General features: G+C 37.6%; 1 protein-coding gene and 1 non-coding gene across 2 annotated transcripts in view; one reads left to right on the forward strand and one right to left on the reverse strand.

Annotated features, from left to right (window-relative positions):
- The window catches only part of Tmem47 (transmembrane protein 47), a 30,004-nt gene extending 11,073 nt beyond the window's left edge, over positions 1-18,931 (reverse strand). Inside the window, exons 1-2 of the mRNA XM_042702444.1 lie at positions 18,461-18,931; positions 2,694-2,834 (exon numbers count right to left, since the gene is read on the reverse strand). Of these exons, the coding sequence (XP_042558378.1) occupies positions 2,694-2,834; positions 18,461-18,686 (367 nt within the window). The 5' untranslated portion in view covers positions 18,687-18,931. The remainder of the gene's footprint in view (positions 1-2,693; positions 2,835-18,460) is intronic.
- LOC122128195 lies at positions 4,071-4,180 on the forward strand. Its single transcript, XR_006151385.1, has one exon. It is a non-coding gene; the product is annotated as a U6 spliceosomal RNA (small nuclear RNA).
- Positions 18,932-20,071: the final 1,140 nt, after the last annotated feature.

Raw genomic sequence — 20,071 nt, forward strand, 5'->3', positions numbered from 1 at the left:
TTCCCCCCCCCCAAGTTGTAAATTTCATTTTTCGACATGTCTGTACATCTCATTGTTGCAATGGGTCCACCTGTATCCCTATTTAAACAATTTGTTTTTTCCCTTCCCCTCCACAAATTATACCAACATCAAATACAGTGAAAACAGGGGTTATACCATGGGGGAGGGACATACAAAGCAACAAAGAAATCATCTTATAAATATGTTAGAAACAATAGCAAGAAAGTAAAACCATTTGAGTCCTTATCTTGGGGTTCATTTCGCCTAACATCAACTTATCTAACCGTTTCTGCTTGTTTCAGACATACTACTTATTGCAAATAAGGGAAACCATGGGGCCTATGTTTCTTTGGGCCTGGCTTACTTCACTTAATATATTTGGGAAAGTACAGATACTATTTTAGATAAAAATGGAAACAACCCATTGTTATTCTAAATATGTTCATAACAGATGGCATCAACAATGGATTGTTTAATAGATTCTATATTTGCCATCATACATTGAGGTAAAGACTAAATAGAATAATAACTAGGAATGTACAATAATACTGAATATTTATAATGCACAACTAGAATATCTCTAATATTATCCTAAAATAAGAAAGGGCTAAAACTTATTCAAAATAGAAATGCAGTTTTGAAGAGTCATGTAACACTCAGAATAATTTATTGAACAATCCTATTTCAGACAAGACATATTTATTTCCTGGAATTTATTTTTTTAAACTGCCTGATAATTGCCATGGAAATCCACCCCGAGTACACATATCATGTACATATGTGGAAATAGAGGTAGGTAACTCAAGGAGATGGGTGGAGTTGGGATAGATGGGAGTAGGAGAAAAATGATGAAAGTAGTGACACTGATCATGATATATTATACGTATGAGTGGACATCTTGAATTGAAACTTTTGTACAACTATTTAAAGATAATAAAATTTTAAATCCTATTTTAACTGATCAATTATTATGTATAGTACATTTAAAATACTTAAATTTAATTGTGTGCTGGCAGCCAAAGCCCATGATCCTAGCTACTTAGGAGGTTGAAATCTGAAGATCATGGTTTGAAGTCCGCCCAGTCAATAAAGTCCATAAGACTCTTATCTCTAGCTAAACACAAAAAGTCAGAATTGGAAGTATGGCTCATGTGGTAGAGAGCCAGCCTTGTGCAAAAGAAGCTTAGGGTCAGCATCCAGACCCTGAGTTCAAGCCCTGGGGCCAGCACACACACACACATACACACACACACACACACACACACACACGTGCACATACACATGCACACACACACACACAGAGGGAGTGAATTAAGAAATGAACTAAAGAATAGTGATGAATCTTTAGAGGAATCCTCATATTGTAGCAAATCATTTACAGTAGAGGCTTTTATTACACATAACAGCAATAAAATAATACCACTGTTGTCAGTACCTAAGTTTTCAAAATGTTTTCTATAACTATGCTTTTGAATTTGTTAGAAAATATCTGCTGTGACATTTCGGCCAGTTTTACAGCTATCTTAGAATAATATTTGGTATATTACAGGCATCCAAGAAATAGTTGAATGACTGCATGAGGGAGTGGGTAATGAATGACTCACATGTCTGCCACTCATTTCTATGTGTTCTTCAGCAAGTTTATTAATTGAATATCTGAATTAAGTACACTATGGTGTTCCTTTTGCCCATTGTTTTTGTGCCACCTGCATTATAACCAATCTTTGTGGGTATAAGAAGATGAACACAAACAGCAGAGGGCAGCAGAACACTTTGGATTTTATATTTTTAGAACAAACTATACTTCAAATCCTGAGAAATTTCATCTATTCCAATCTTTAAACAGCTTTTAAAAATCTATCTAGCAGCTTAGATGGTTCTGTCAGTGTCTTTGTTATTGACAGTCACAGGGGCTTATTTTGCAGTCTTCAAATCAGATCTGACTGACAGGTAAATTGAAGGCACCGAAAGAATATTGCAGTTTGAGTCAAAAAGAATAATATATTCACGGATATTCTTATAAATGAAAATTAAAGCTCACATCAAATAATGTCTTGGGCTTTTAGTCTACAGGTCCCTTTTCTACAATTCTCTTTGTCTTTCAGTTTACTTTGGCTGGTATTTCAATTCAAGCTGTGCTTCACAGAAGGGTGGTTGTAGAATTAATGGATATACAATTGACCTCATATAATTAACTTGTCTGCTGGTTCAAGCTAAATGACACAATTTTTCAGTATAACCATGAGTATTCCTAAAGAGATAATATGCCTCGTAGGGTGCACATTTTGGATTTTTTTTTCCACTTACATGTCTGAAAATTAAAAAACAAAAAAAGAACAAAAAAAAGATGTTGCTTTAAGAACCAAGGGGACCAGGATAGGGGGAAATATTCCAAAGGTTAAAAAAAAAAAAAAAGACTGTAAATACATCTGCCCAATTCCTAAGGCAATAGCCCTGTCAAGAACTATTATTTATTCATGTTTGAGTTAGAAGTTTCCACTGTGCTCTGTGAAATGCTTAATTTGTTGAAAACTGATAAGATAAACCTTCAGCCAATTTACCTTAAAATATAACAAATGCTTCTCAATTTTTATGTAATGTGGCAAACACATACAGCTTCTGCATGAGAAGGGAAGACGGTAGAAAGGTTCATGAAACTTTAATAGTGCTTTGAAAGTAATGAATATATTTACCTGCTGCAAAGAGCATAACAGCAACAGGTCTGTAGAAGCGCCTTCGAGATCCCACGCAGATGGAAATCAAACCCACCAGGAATGCAATGAGAATGATGGCAGCACCACCCAGGAGCAAAGCCAGAGTAGCAATCTGCCAGTCTGGAAAGACAAAAAGAAAGGCGTTGCTTTTAATTGGTAAGTCTTCAAAGAATCAACAAAATTGTGCTCAGCAGCCTTCACCTTGCTATAGCTTAATAGATGTGATTTTACTGCATGCTAAGCATCCTTTGGGGTATGAAATGTTTTGCAGCAAAAATTAATATTAATATCCTTATTCAGAAATGTCTTCAATGCTAAGCTCAGCAGAGTGCTTTTAGACCAAGGCTTTGCTGTATTCTCTTTCCAAGGACGCTCTTAAACATTCATGTTAAATTGAGTGTCTCTTTCATGACCTATTTTCAATATTATTAAGATTTAAATTGTATTGAAGTACAAAGTTCACAAATCTTAAGTATAGAATATAAAGATGAGGCTTAATTTTATGTTTGCGCACGCACACACACACACACACACACTCACACACACTTACAGAGGAGCCTCCATCAAGATTAAGATCTCCAATACTCCCATTACTCAGCAAGTTCCATTGTCATTCCTGAGTCACTAACCAACCTTCAACCCAGGCTACTACTGATAGTATCGACCACTATGGATTAGTGTAGTTTAGCCTGCTCTTAAATGCTATGAATCCTTGTGTGTCTGCATTTAAATATCTGAAATCACCTGTGCCTTTATGTGTATGGCAGTAGTATATTGCTTTTTCTTCTTGGAACACCTTTCTTCTACTCATAAAAATTCCCAACCAGGCTCCGGTGGCTCACGCCTGTGATCCTAGCTTCTCAGAAGGCTGAGATCTGAGGAACACGGTCCAAAGCCAGCCCGGCAGGGAAGTCCGGTATACTCTTTTTTTTTTTTACTTTTATTTTTTTAATTTTTTATTATGAAAATACCGTACAGAAGAGTTACAATTACATGGGCAAGATAATGAGTATATTTCTTATCAAGCATTGTTGCTTCCTCCTTTGTTTACCCTTCCCATCCCTTCCCATATCTCCCCACCCCCCATTGCAACAATGAGATGTACAAGTCGTTATGTCGAAAAACAAACTTTACAGCTTTGGCCGAGATACTCTTATCTCCAATTAACCACCAGAAAACTGGAAGTGGCGCTGTTGCTCAAGTGGTAGAGAGCTTGCTTTGAGCTGAAGAGCTCAGGGACAGCGCCCAGGCCTAGAGTTCAAGCCCTATGACCAAAAATAAATAAATACATACATACATACATACATACTCCCATTTTTTTGCCTGTTTTTTTTTCCATTAAAACATGTCAATTGGGTGTTCGCTTCGGCAGCACATACACTAAAAAAATTAGAACGATACAGAGAAGATTAGCACGGCCCCTGTGCAAGGATGACATACATATTCGTGAAGCGTTCCATATTTTTAACAAAGGAGGAGGCTGCAATGCTTGATAAGAAATGTACTCATTATCTTGCCCATGTAATTGTAACCCCTCTGTACAGTATGTTCACAAAAAATAAAAATAAAAAAATGTAAAAAAAAAACAACATGTCAATTGGCAATGGGAGGACTTGTTTTTCTCTCCTTTCTTTTATTTCATTCTTATTTCAGGGATGGTTTCTGAAATTTAGTATTCCCAGGGATCCAGAGTAGGCTCTAAATGGCTGCTTCACCCTCTTCTTCATTCATACAAGAAATAGTAAGTCTATTTTGTCCACTTATTATGTGCAAGTCTCTGTACATAGTTATATCAAAGTCTCACACATACTCAGTGAAGAGCAAATCTCACTGAATACAGTTGTCATTTCTTATATAATAAGGATGGTATAGCAGAAAGCTGTCTTGTTTTCCATTCATAAGAAGGGTAGAATAATCTCCTAGTAGAAAGAACCACACAGGTTGATGGGGACAAACAAGTCGTTTAAGGATTCAGGTGGACCTGTTGCAACAATGAGAAGTACAAAATGTCATGTCAAAAATGAGCTTTACAATGTCAGTGTGGGGGGGGGGGGAAGGATTGGGTGGGGGAGAGGGGGGAGGCTGGGAAGGGAGGTGAAGGGTAAACAAAGGAGGAGGCTGCAATGCTTGGTAAGAAATGTATGCATTATCCTGCCCATGTAATTGTAACCCCTCTGTACAGTATGTTCTCAAATAAAATAAAATAAAATTAAAAAAAAAAAGAAGTATCACATAAAATTATAATAATCATGGCTGTTTACAAGTCCTAGGCTGTTCTTTTTGCCCCTCAGTTTAATGTGTATACACAAAATGTAAGTCAATTTCAATCTATTGTTAAACTATGATGCATTCCACTCAAAGTCCAGAACTCAAGATACTTTGACGCTTTTCTCTGAAATTATCCCTCCAGAAAGCTTCTAAAGTACCTTTTTGCTGCCATAGAACAAAAGGATGAGCAGAGGAACTTACGTTATTTTTTTTTAAATTTACACTACACTTGTATATTGTTGTTTCTACCATCTTTTTTAACTTCTCTAAAAAATTCTGGATATTTCACTGGCACTCAATTAGAATTTGCACAGCAATCAGGAAACAAATAAACAAAAGCAAAATAGAACAAATTCACACTTTTTAAAATAAAAAGATGAATCATAAGAAAGTTGAGAGCATTTTTATGCCATCTATTTGTAACAAAGCCATGTAACTTCAAACAAAATATATCTGGCTTTCAACTAGAAGTTAAAAGGAGAGCTGCATTATAGCTATTCTTTCTTTCTTTTTTTATTCCCTAACAGCATGTGGCTTTGAATTAAAAAAAAAATTGAAAGAATAATTCTTACACTTGGAAGTCTCTAATAATTTTCTCTGGAAAAGTTTATACATAGCACATTACTTAATGCAATAGAAATCCTTCTGGAAACTTATATGTATTGAAATTTGTGAGTAAAAAGTCAAAGTTTAATTATATTAAAGAATAAAATCCATCCGTGGCATCCATCCATTAGTGAAATACCTACAGTTTAGTTAGGAAAGCCTATACTGGATATTTCCTAATTGGACTGTTAGTTTTACAAAATGATTCTTCTTTTTTAACAACTTTCCCTAAATTATTTTACATATGCAAGAATATTTAAAGTACTGGCTTTGTTTTAATAAAGACACAAACATCTACTCATTTAAAAATATCAATAAAAATTTAAAATAGTTTGCTTCTCCCTAATAAGTAATTTCATGTAACTCAATATATATAAATGCTACACATTTCACTATTTTTACTTCCAACCCAAAACCAAACAAGAATTTGGTAATTTTCTCTATCTTAAATATACTCAGGAAGTAGTTAAACTGCATACCAGTTTGTATTTTGTAAAGATAGACCAAGAAAAAAATCAGCAAAGTAAGAAATACTTTCAGCTCTGTGGATCATGATCCTTGTTATACCTACTTAACTCTGTCTTAAAGTGTGAAAGTAGCTATAGATAATATATAAATGAACAACCCTGAGTTGTGTGTGTCCCCTTATAACTATATACAAAAATGGGTGGTAGGCTGGTTTTGAACCCTGTTGCTGGGCTGCTGTTTGATGATCCCTGGTCTATACCATATATTTCAATTTCAAAAGTTAAAACTATTTGTTTTCAAGGTAAAGGCCTCCCAATAAAACCATAATTTAGTTCATTTGATAAATAAGTTATAGAACATAAAGTATTGCATATCCAAAATAGCAACAGAAAACAGCACAAAGTCCTAATCTCATAAGTTGACTTTCTTTAAAATAGTAATATTTCATATGGAAAACTAAAAAACTGAATGTTAGTAGAAATTAGTCATTATTAAAATAAGTTTAGTAACTTAAAATTAAGTTATTAAACATGATTGGAACCTAATTAGGAAAGAATCATCTTGTAGCCCAGGAAATACATTGAAAAGTAGGTGAACACAGGAGGTTCTGGCTTTCTGTATTTATTTTTAGTATTAAGATCATGGCTAATGATAGTCACTCCAAATACACAATTCACAAAGTCAGTTACCAACAATATCGGTACCCTTCCCTTTGATCTATAATCAGAGCTATAGCTACTCAAATAGAAAAGCCATTTTATTTTCCCATGGTATTCTAGAATTGGGCCATGACTGGTGATGTCCTGGCCAGAAGCCAGAGCTTACACTGCAATACTGAGTTTATATCCCTGGGAGACAGTACCAACTTTTAGAATAACTATCATACTTACTTGGAAAGAATCACTCAGGCCAGTTGCCTAAGAACAAATCTTCGTTTTGAAGTTTAATTTTTATTAGAATAAAGTAATTTTACAAGTGAGTTTTATTGTGATGTTTACAACATGCGTATGATTAAATTCTCCTGGTCCATGACCCTCTTTCTTCTTACTATTTATGTGTAAGCTGGTACTAGAAATTGATGTCAAGGCATGGGCAATGCCGCTTAGCTTTATTGCTCAAAATGTCACTCTACCACTTGAGCCATGCCTCCATTTCCTGCTTTTCACTGGTTAATTGGGATTTAAAAACCCTCTTAGATTTATCTGCCCAGACTGGATTTGAACTGATCCTCATATCTCAGCCTCCTGAGTAGCTAAGATTATAGGTGTAAGCCACTACTGTCTGGCTATTTATCAGTCCTTCTTAACCATATTTTTAATAGTTTCCTTGTATTTTCTTGTATAATATTCATTAGTTCCTTTCCCCCTCCCTCATACCCACTTGTCCCCCATTTTCAAAAAAAATCTTCTAATTATAATCAGACAAGACCAAAACTTCAAACTTCTGACAAATCGTCAATTAGGAAGCTTAAAAAAAATAGGTTAGCTATAACTGCAATAGTCAAAGAGACCCAAGGTACTTTTCAAGGTTCAGCTGAGGAGTTTTGGAGCTGAGAATGAGGCTTGTGGTATTGTTTATCAATAAACAACTAGAATCTATAGTGCAAATATTAGGGCTAGACTGAGAGGTGAACTAAAAACTTAGAGACTGAAGATAGATTAAATACTTACTATTTACTTCTCCCTTTATTGAACAAGACTAGGATTTAAGGAATACAAAAAAGGAAAAAAAAGTCTTTGTACAAATACTTAGTAATGGTCATGAAAATAGCAGTCTAGACTTCATATTTACACAGATAGTTAGATATTTGCTTCTTAGCCAAACATCAAGAATGTACACATATAAAATGTATCATTAAATTCTACAGGACTTAGGAGATTTTATAGTACTATTACAATAGGTGACCAGGAAACTTACTTCAACCCTAATAGATTTTCCTTTAAAGTTTGGATGTTATAAATATTTGCTATCTCATCCATATTTACTGTTTGCAAAGCAAATTAAAATGTCATGAACTTTGCAATGTTCAGCCCCTTTTCTCTAAAAAAAAATAAAGCCATGTACATTTAATTTTTTAATCAATCAATTTCTATATCAATCTTCATTCCTCAGATAACATCCTCATTGTTGTCAGATGAAGTGTTAAAGAGTTCTCAGATTTATCACTCTGCATTCATCTAACATATTTCTGTAAATGATGTACCAATACTTGTAGTGGAGCTATGAACGTAAACCAGAATATCAGTAATCATGGTGCAGGTTTACAAACTGCAGAGTTCTGCACAAAACTGGCTATTGTTCAATATTAGACCAGTTGATTAAAAATCTCAACTTGTTTTCTAATACTGAGAAAACAGGTGGCAAACAGTTTTGAGACAATAATGTATATCTTTGGTCTATAAAACTGTTGAAGGCTTGGATGGCCAGCACATCATGTATAAGATGTGGTAATTAAACCTGCCATCCATATTACTATAGGTGTCACATTTCCTCCAGAGTATTTAGAGAAAACTGAGAAAAGTGACACACTGCGGATACTGTAACTGAACCTAGGAAAGTTGAAGCTGAGGTTCAAAGTAAGTGTTTCTCTATTAGTGCTTTTCCTAACAGGACAAAAGGAAAAACAAAAACACATACTTATGTACTCACAGGAATGTGTGTGTGTGTGTGTGTGTGTGTGCATAATATTTCCTACATAGCAACATGAAAAAAAATCAGTCACTGGATCATAATTTCTGGCTAGTATTAATATGCAACTCAGTCACTGTATTATTATATCTGGCTAGTATTAATATGCTAGTATTAATATTAATAGAGAAATGCAAGGGCTCTTTCAAGGTATTTTTATTAGTTGGCATCAGTTTCTAATGTTTGTAAGTGCTTTAGTATTCTGCAGAATTGTGCTGACTTAATTTAGCAGTATATGTTGAACTGGTCTGAAATTGCCAGTATATTATGAAAATTCTACAGTCTACATTATTACTGCCCAATTGAAGAATTCTCTTTTCCTGAGGGAATTCATGTTCAAAGTCCACTTGTGATTTTCAAGAAAGGCAAAATCTTAATAAGGATATGACTTCTACACTTTTGAATTAAGGTCAGTGTATCTTCTACACACAGGTGCCTAAAGCTTCCCTTCTTCATCTATGTTATCTCACAAACCTTTGACTTATCAAATAGTGGCTAATTTGCTTAACTCTGTAGCTATTGTTTGCATGATAAGACTAAACCTACTGTATATAAATCCTTGAGCACACAATTGCTACCTCTTGTATGGAATTAGGTGTAATTAAAAAGCAGTGAAGGAACATTTTTAACTTTAAACAAGTTCCACCTTGCTTAGATGGGTTGTCTATGGTTGTAACAGAAGAGTCTCATGTTTCTATAGTTCTCATTACAAATTAAAAGACAGATTTTTAAAAAGCTTTTATTATCACATTCAGATTTGTCAGAAAGGTTCTTAGACTGTCATCTTTGAGCACCCCTAAAAGGAAATTATGCTAATTAAAATGATATCCATAATTGCAATCAAACTAATTCACTTGACCACCTGACATAGTGATTTTACTTATCATCATCATGATACTACAATTTCTTAATAATTCACCCAAGTAAACTGGACCATTTTCTCTTATTTCCAGTAAACACCAGCTCTTCTAGATTCACCTGTAAGGACATATTTACAGAAAAATGTTTTAATTTAGAAATCTAACTCATTGTTACAATCCTCTCTTAGTGAAAACTGGAAAAAATCACTATAGTGTTTTAGGGGGAAACACTCAGTGACAGATTATTTTAAAACCTAAATACCCTGATTTATCTGTCTCTTCATTGAAGAGCATGTCTTTTTCACAACTGATCCTTTCTTTGGGTTGGAAATGATGACATTTAGTTCTTTTCATCAAATGGAAGTTAAGATTTTACTTCAAAAATTAATGCTTTGTGCTTTTGTGTTTGGATAGAAAGAATAAAATCTCATTTGAAAATGAATCAAAACAGTTTGTATAAATCAAAACAGTTTGTATAATAGAAAGTTAACAACAGACTGTATAGCCAACTTACCTCCTCAAATCTCAAATGTAAACCTTCTCTAACAGTCTGAATGTGACAAAGCGGAAACTGAAACCATTATGAGATAGTTTAAATTTTAAATGAGATTCAGATCCAAATCTATCAGTGTTACACTGATTTTCCATGATCCCATAATGTAGATATAAACCAAAGAGATCCGAAGAATTTGGTTTCTAATTCAAATAATTTAAAGACAACTTTTATTTTCAAACAAATGATATTAGAACCAGCAAACACTTTATATGTGTGAATAAATATTTTAAGCAAATAACCATTTATCTTTGATAAAAATGATAAACAATATGACACATCATGCATACTGCTACACAAAGTAAACTGGATTACTTGTAAAGAGCAGCTACTTTGGCTACTTGTGTTAGCCAAGTTGGCAACAACAGTTCTACTCTTTAGATGTATTCACAGACAAGGACTGCATCGGAAGTAATGTTAACCTGGTTTTAAGTTACATAAAAGTAACCATTCAAGTATGTGATTCAGTAACTCTAATGACCAAAGTGCATGTCAGTTTTGCCAAACTTAAGAAATTCTTGTCAGAAAGTGCCAGATGGGTTATTATATTAAGTGCCCCATAATTATTGAATGTATATGTTTGGAGTTGTGTCATATCAATGTTAGGATACTACAATGTTAGGAACATTTTAGCTGCTTCACAAAATTGTCTTTGAAAAGTCAATAGAAATGTAATTTATAATATAAATACCACAACATATGGTGTTTATTCCCTAAACAAAGCCATTGTATATAGTACTTAGCAACAAGTTTGCTATCAAGCATGTTTCAGTATTGAGCAAAGAAGAAAAGTATCACCTCTAGTGACTGCTGTCATGTATCATACTAGAACGCTATAACTAGCATTTGTTAATATTACTTAATAGATGGTGGTGTTTTTCAATATTAACTTCATGGCAGTCCTGGGGCTTGAAATCAGAACCTCTAGCTTGAGAGGCAGATAGTCCACCATTAAACCATACCTTCTTCATTCAACAATAACTTCTAATTATGGCATTTCTATAAAATTGTGTTGGGTTAGGTATATAGAAAACTGGTTCTTTTCTAGTTTTTGAAAAAAAATCTAAGAAGTTTACAATGTATAAAACAACATTATTTGGAAAAGCTGGAAGAAAAAGACCCATTTTAGGAGATAGAGTGGCTGACCTTTCTCTTGCCACTAAAAAGCTTTTGTGATGGGCTTCGTGAAGCTAACAATAATCAAAGAGTTGAAAGAAGGCAGCCAGATAGCCACCCACAGTCAGTAGTAGTAAGACACCCTGATAATAAATGTGGAAGGATTAAATAGGCAAGCTAATATTCCTGCCAGCACCTTCTTACACCCCACTACAGAAGTATGCCTTTTAATGTCTCCTTTTCAGCACTTTGTGCATTCCATTCATCTTACTCTCACTATCTAGCAAAGAATCTGGCACAATCACTGACTATACCAGGATCATGTCTACTTCTTGCTAGAAAAATCAATGTTTCAATGAACTTACTTTACTGAGTCATAAGAAGACCGAAAAATGGAGAAGATATTTCTATCTCTTTTTATGTCCCTGTTGGTGCTATAGACTCCAGGTTTTCTTCGGAACACTATAGCAGTCTTTTAGTGAATATATGGCTTAGTGATCTTTAATATGACAGGATAAAATCTTTTCTTGGTCAAACTTTGACCAAAGTGATCACTTTATCTGTACAGACTGTGTGACTAATAGGTCACAACTACTGTTTCATTCTCATTTTGTAATATGAATAAACATACCTCTTAAACAGTATCAATTTTGTGATATTGTCTGGAAATATAACTAAAACATTATAGAAAAATATGAAAACCATCCTAGCAAAAATACTATGGTTAAAGGTAACCTCCCTAATGAGTATTTAATATTCCATCCTGACTCATTTTCCTTTCAGATGCAATAAATGTGATTTGTCTGAATTACCAAAAAAAAAAGGTCTTTTCTACACTAATTGTGCTTTAACTCCACAACTCAATATATGGCCATTACTAAAAGAAAATTTGCATTTTTAAAACAAAAAAGCATACAAAAATAACTCTGTCATTCCATTCCAATATCTCTCTAGCACAGTTAGCTCTTGACAGGAATATTAACATTATTAGTATTCCTATACCAAGACAATCATCAAATGCATTCAAAACTTTTGTAAAAAGAATCAACTATTATTCCAAAACATGAAGTAATATATTACAGACTGTACTCAATCAATTTGAGCCCTGGTTATCTGAAAAATATAAGCCAAAGATGATAGGAGACTGATATCTATCTATCTATCTATCCACCCATCCAAAACCAATAACTATATTTTTGGAAAGATTAGGTTGTTTGTTCCAACACAAATCCAAACTAATGCCATATAAGAGACCAATGGTTAGACATATGCTTTGACTGAGGACAGCTTTTGTCTTTATCAGGCATTATTTACATAATAGATTTTTTTAAAAAATTAAGCATGAGTACAGTGCCAGTGGCTCAAGCTGTAATCCTAGCTACTCAGCAGGCTGAGATTTGAGGATGGTTATTGAAGGCTAGGCTGGACAGAAAAGTCCACGGGGCTCTAATCTCCAATTAACCCCCCAAAAGCCATAAGTGGAGTACTCCAGCCCTGTGTTCAAGCCCCCAGCATCAGAAAATAAAATAATATATAAGTACAGAAGCTATGTAGTTGTCTTTGTTCTGCAGAGGCAATAAAGAACAAAGATCTGCAACTAGACCAGAGTCAGATGGTATGCTCCATTGAGAAGTAGAGTCTTATCTCCTCCCCTTGAATCTGAGCTAGACACATGACTCCTTCATAACCAATAGAAATGCAGTGCTACAGATGTGTGACTTTTCAGGCTAGTTGGCTGAAAGGCTGATTTCTTTATGTGGGAAATCACTCATCTTACAATTAGACTATCCTATCCTGACATCACCATGTTAGAAAGACCACTAGTAGGTGCTCCACTAGAGTTCCAGCTAATACCAGCCTCTCAATGATTCTCATTTCTAAAGCTCTTACTAAAGCCATTAGGAAAACAATCCTCTATTTTCAATGTTCCAGTCCCAGCCACTGAAGTTATAGTTATCCTCAGCTATGATCCTAGATATTCTGGGTTAGAGGGATGCTATCTTCATTATCCCCTATATGAATTCCTGACCAATACAATTCAAGAACATAAAAAATGTTTTTTTTTATATAATCAATTTTGGGTGTGGTTCCAGAATCAATAATTCAAACACTCTTGGTAAAAATATGTATCTAATGCTGACTGTAACCTTAGTATACTTAGCAAGAGCTCTGAATAATTCATAGAGATTACACTATCATGTAAGTTTATTGAGACATTGGGAGTCAAATAACTGACATATCTGGAGTATAACACCATTAAATTAGATAAATTTTGTTATCATGACCTACTAAACATTTTATTAAATGCGAGGTGATGCATATCAATATTCACTTAATTTAAAACAAACAGTACTACATTATACATGAAAAGAAATACAAATAAATCTTACTACTTAAGGGGGAAAGTCCTTGCACTGAAAAAAATTACATAAGAATTTCTTAAATATATAATATGAAAAAAAATGTGACATACCATATGAAGAGATTAAATAAGTTATATGAACCCACATGATTGGTTAATGTACAAGTTCAGTTCGATTAGAATAGAACCCAGAGTCTCATGAATTCTATACTATTATGCCCTATCACAGGACTATGAGATAAGTTAGCATAGTACATAGAGAAATTTGCTTTAGTACTTAATGTGTTCAGGGATTTAGTTCAAAACATCTACAACAATTTACATTAACATATCCTAGTAAAGCTAGCTGTCCTACTATTAAACAGAAACAAAGGAAATTCCTTAAATGTATTCATGACAACAGGCTCAATCTACTGCTTCAGATATGCTTTTGTTTTTGTTTTGTTTTGTTTTGAAATTCCAGGCTTTGTCTTACAGGCCAGGCTTTTCACACACCTATCAAATCTCTAGGCTGCCAAAGCTTGATCTGAGTGGCTAGCTAGGGATTACAATACTATGAATGTGAGCTAAAGACAAATTCTATTTGCCTGCGAATTAACGTATTCTTTATAAAAGGAACTTGAAATTCTAGAAGATATTAAAAGAAAATCATCATAAAGCTCTTGGTTGAAATTACACAATGTTTTCTCTGATTTATTAGTGAGGAAGCTTGGGGTCTAACTAGAAGTTATTTTTTCACTTTCCAGTGGTGTACAGATTAAATGCAATTCCATTGGTCCTACTGATAGTTCTTTTAGAGGAAGCTCAGGGGGCATAACTATAATGATTTCCAGGCTTGCTGAGCTATTTATAAACATACATCATTATCAACTCATTTTTCAGGCAATAAACTGAACCTTACATGAAGCAATTCACATTGTGAGGTTGCTCAATGAAATTTCATTTCCAAATTAAGGTACAGATAAAAAAATATGCACAATGATATGTATCTGAACTCAAAACCATTGTGTCTCAGATTTTCTAAGAATTGCAGGTGTTCAGGCAATTCTGTTCATCTTAGACTATCATCTAAGATAGGTTTTCTTTGATAAATTCATTTCAAGTTGAATTTTTCCACTAAAGTAAAAAAAAATGAGCTACATGTAAGCATTCTTAAAAGGGCTTCCTGTCAACTGGAAATAATAATATTCACCTGTTATTAGCATAAGTCACACTGCCATTTCAAAAGTACCAGTGACTCATGTTACAAATGAAGCTATTTTTAGGACAGTGCATGAATGCTGTTAATAATATTCCTTGAAAAACACAATTTGATCAAGTATTTTGTGGATACAAAAATGGAAAGATATGCGTATGTTCTCAAATTACTATAAATGAGAGGTACTTTTGTTGGCATCTTTGTGTCAGATATCCTTATAGACATGTTATAGATATCTGTTGTATATTTTACACTTTAAACAACAAATGTAAAATCATTTTGTATACACTTGAACCGTCATGTTAGCACTCTGAATTCTCTTGTAATTGCTGTGGCTGTGAAACCCTAACAAGTATATTCCAGAAAAAAGTTGTGAAAACTAAACATGAGTAGGCAGAATTCTACAACATTACAATTCCTTTGATTAAGATGGAAGATTCACTGTTAAAAAAAACTGTTCAAAACTGTACTGGGGAAAACCATCCTTACAAAGGAATTCTGTGGCTGGCAGCCATGTGAAATACTGTATATTCTAAACTTCTTAAGCGCGCGCACACACGCGCGCGCACACACACACACACATCCTTTTTTAACCACTGTCAATTAGTCATTTTCTCATTTGTCTTTTTGAAAAACTTAAGATGAGTGTCTGCCTGACCCTCACACAATGAGACTCCAGAGAAAAGCATTCCAGCTGACTGACAACCCGATTACTGGTTCATACTAGAAGTGCTGACGCAACCCTCAATACACAGGACACAAGAGGCATGGTGCTGCTTTTGCTTAAAACAAAAAAACGGGTTATAAACAGCCAACAATGCATATTTGGTACCAAAATTAAAATGCTAGTTTAAAAATAATAGCTAAGGGGAAAGTTTCTGTAGAAACTGGGCCTAAGTAGGTCATACTATAGTCAGAAGAAACACTCCAGAAATTTTCCTTCTGTGAACACAAGCTTGCCTCTTTGTGGCAGTTTTCATTCTAATTAAGACAAAGGTTTTTAATTAAGCCCTAAGATCCTTTACTGAAGGACCTTCAGTAAAGTTGTCCTTGGTGATTTCTCCCAAGGTAATTGATTTCAAGAGACAATGAAGTGGATCTCTTAAGGAAAGACATTTCTCTCTACCTTCTGTTCCAGCACACAGCAAACAGACTGAAAAACGCTGTCTGCCCTTTGGACCAAGCAAGAAAAGCACTACTGTTTTCAATTCAAGCATCTCCCTTTCATCTCAAAAGAAGGTTCAAGTCCACATAACATTTTAAGAAAGCACATTTTGTAAGTGGAGACCTAGCAATTTTTATTTTACTCTCTCCCCCTACTTGCTGTTTGCCACCAGTGAAAAACAACTTAACTGTTACAATAGAAAGTCAAGAACTTGTTCCAGATAGTGTCAAACCAAACCATCTCTACTTCTTACCCGTTTGCTTACAAACCCTATCTTTTCTAGGCTGAAAATTTATTTTTTAACATAAAATAAGACTAACATTGATTTTCAAGAACCCAAATGCTAGTTATGAATACAGGAAAGGTGGAAGGAAAAACCTTTTTATAAAGGGGAGGGGGTAGAATCAGAAACTGCCTGACTTTGATTTTTATATACTACTATTACTGCTGTATTTGCATTAAGCTTGTTTCCCCTGCCCCGCGCCGCCCCCTCCCCCCCTCCCGCCAGAGGAAGGAAAAGCTGAAATAAATGGGTATGGAGGCAATTAAGAAAAGATTAGCAAACACTGCATACAGCTCAAACAAACTTGAGCTGGCTACCTTCCATTCCCGTCCAAAAGAAAGGATAACGGCCTGAAAAGCAAATGGAAGTTGAAGCTGGTTGCTCTAACCTATCTGAAAAGTCTTTATGCAATCAGAGGGCTATTATTTCAGGAGACAGAGAGAAAGGGGCAAACGATTCACGTTGCTACGGAGACCCGCTGAAGCTGGCATTCCTACATAAATTTCCATTTCTATTGAAGACGGGAAAGAAAAGATATTTTCTCCAAAGTTTGTTTGGATCCCCTGGTTACTGAAGAAAGACATTTTACCGATTTATTTTATCTTTAGTTGCAAACAACCAACCCTAAAAGAAAGAAAAGACCTAAATGTTGACCTCCTGCTGCCAACCAGTCCTCTCCACAGTGAATTAATCAACAAAGAGGAAACCCTTCAATGGGAATCTGAGGTAATAGCTAAGAAAAAGCCTTTTGTAAACACAAAATTAAATTTATGGAAGGAACTTAACCAAGTGAACTAAGCTCTAACAAAAAATGAAAGACAAAGGAAAACCAGATTTTTGTGGCTTCTTGTGCTATTTCAACTTTATTGAAACTTGAAACGCTTACTGTAAAGCTTTAAAAATAGTCTTAGAGAAGATATGAAACTGTCAGGAAGGAATTTGATGAGTTTCTCAGATGAGAAAAGAGAAGAAGAGGAGAGGAGTGGAGAGGAGAGGAGAGAAGAGAGGAGAAAATAATCATGGGCAAGTCCTTCCCTTTATCTCCCTTTGTGCAGACACCAGCAGCTGAAGAATCAACATTAAAAGTGGAACAGTTTATAACAAGAAATTAGAAGTTGGCAGAATTCGGCTAAGGGAATAATTGGAGCGATAGGGATAGGGAAGACAGATGGACGGTCGTCGGGAAAAGAATAAAGCCAAATAATCCTCAAGGGGCTGGTGATCCCTGGGGCTACCTGGTACTCCATCCCCCATCCCATCCATTTGCAGCTTTCAGTGCTGGCTGATTAAAGCACAACTTTCCAGACAACTGTGAGTAGCTAGCTCATAGGGCGGAGATAAAAGCAATTGGAGGCAGAGGAGTTCTTACTGTGGGAGAGAAAGAAAGGCAACTCAGAACCAAGGATGGTGTCACGGGGGGGGGGGGGGGGGGGGGAGGGACGGGAGGAAGGAAAGCGTTCTCTCTCCCAGTTCTCCATATCACCACCACCCCCTCCCCCCAAAAATTTAAGGAAATAAAATCCTAATCCTAATGGAAATTCGTTGGGGAAAACCCAGATATGGTGGAGTAAAGCGGGCAGAAACGTGGGCCCTGAGAGGTAACCGCAGGCAAATTCCTCTTTGAAAGGGCAGCGGAGACCCCACACATCTGCGTGGAGTTGGGGCGGTTCTGCCCGTTTCTTCTTTCCACGGGGGAGTGGAAGGCGTTGCATTATTTTACTCAGCCACATGGTTCTCGCTTAAAAAGATAACAATTTCCCCAAATAGCCTACGCGTTACTCCAGAGCGGGAGGAATGGCCCGGGGGGCCGGGCGAGGGCAGGGGCTGTGGCTTTGGGATCCGAAACCGGGAAAGCAGGGCAGGGGGGCCGGAGGGGCGCACGCGATGGCGAGGCTGCAGCCCCAGGGGCCGCAGTGGCCGCGGGGAGGAGGGGCCGTCCGGGCGCGGAGGGGCGCGGGGCAGCCCGCGCGGGAGTGAAGGTCCCGGCGGAGGAGAGCCGGGCAGCTGGGGCGGGAGTAGACGCCGTCCGGGCGCAGGGGCGCGGGGCAGCCCGGGCGGGAGGAGGCGCCGTCCGGGCGCATGGGAGCGGGGCAGCCCGGGCGGGAGGAGGCGCCGCCCGGGCGGAGGGGCGCGGGGCAGCCCGGGCGGGAGGAGGGGTCGCGTCGCACGAGGCCCTCACCGCTGCTGAGCGTGGACTCGCAGTGCCAGATGTCCAAGCTGGCGGGCTTCCGGCAGGACTCCCACAAGGACAGGTAGTACTGGTGGTCGGCCGTGACCCAGGCCGGACTCAGCACGGCTCCCAGGTCCAGACACAGCGCCAGGAAGATGCACACCAGCCCGACCAGCTTCAGCGGGGTCAGCACCGACACGCGCACCTCCTCCATGCCGCTGCCCGCCGAGGCCATGCCGGGGCGCCGCTGCCGCCCGCCCCAACCCAGGCGAGGACCCCAGGCGAGGTCGCCAGGCGGGACCGGAGAGCCCGGAGCCCGACCTCTCCACCAGCCGAACCGCTAAGCGCGGGACTGGTGTCCGATCTAGGGATCAGAGCCTCCTGCCGAGCCGCCAAGGTGAGTCGGCCAGAGAGACTACTGGCCAGATGGGGGTCGCGGGCGGCAGCAGCGACACTGATCCTACCCAGGACCTTCGCAGCGCGCTCTGCCCGCGCCAGCACTTGCTCCGCCTGGGCACTGCCTGGCTGGCTCCGCCCAGGGCCCGCCCCAGGCTGCAAGAGGCGGCGCCTAGGCAGAGGGGCGGGGGATTGGCACCTCGGCGGCGTCCCGCCCGGGTTCTGGGCGCCTGGACTCCCGCCCACTCCGACCTTTCCCCCCGTGATCGCAACCCAGCCCGTGGCCCACGCTTGACCAAGCTTGTCTGAGGTCGCTCATTGTCCTGCTTGCCCAGTTGCATGAGTTTCCTTTTCTGAGGGAGTAAGGGTGGGTCGTTTTCTAGAAGGTTTCCCATAAAGATTCCTACTTGTCCTAGCCTGTGGCCTTTGGAGCAAGATTAGGTCCCCAGTCTCAGTGATGTAACACTCTCTTCCTAGGCCAATTTCACACCTCTAGGGATTTGTAGGAATGAAGAAGAAAGTAACGAAAAGCATTTTGCCCTCTTTTCAAACCGCGATCACGCTGAGAAGCCCCCAGGACTTTATTTCGTTAGTTCTTTCCCAAGCTTGCTGCCGCTTCTATTTTCTGAACTTGCCTGCTTTTACGCCCCCTATGAAGGGCGTTTGCTCAGGGAACCGCAGGAGCTAAAATGGGAAAGAGATTTCCGCTAAATGTAAAGTCAACCTTATTTGAATTTCAGCTGCTCCATCCTTTGGGTGTTGGCTCAAACCTTAATTCATTTCCCTTTGTATTATGCCAAGATAGATCAGAATCTGGATTTGGGTATTAAGCTGTCCTTGTCTTCAGCAAGCTCTATCACAACGCTTATATGGGAAAAGTGATACAGCATTCCTGAATGGGAAACTAGGGAACCCACGAATGTTTACTGGAGAGGCTACAGATTGGGACTCAGCTCAAAAGGACATTGTCCTGGTTCTGGAGAGTAAGTGTTATTATCCTATAAGAGAGGACTAAACTCCTTGAAACAGAAATTGGCGTTTTGTAATTGGCTAGTTCATCTAGTTCATTGTATGGTTGGCAAGTTATTTCTGTTATCTCTTAGATTAGATTTCATCTCCCTTGAATTAAAAAAAAATAACTATTGACTAGATCATTCCTGACTGGAGAAAGAGTTGTTCCTGGATCACTCACGTGGTGGAAACTCTGAATGAAACTGAAGTTCT

The sequence above is a fragment of the Dipodomys spectabilis genome, unplaced genomic scaffold, assembly GCF_019054845.1.
Source record: "Dipodomys spectabilis isolate Male_0828 unplaced genomic scaffold, ASM1905484v1 ptg000324l, whole genome shotgun sequence".
In the NCBI taxonomy this organism is placed as follows: Eukaryota; Metazoa; Chordata; class Mammalia; order Rodentia; family Heteromyidae; genus Dipodomys; species Dipodomys spectabilis.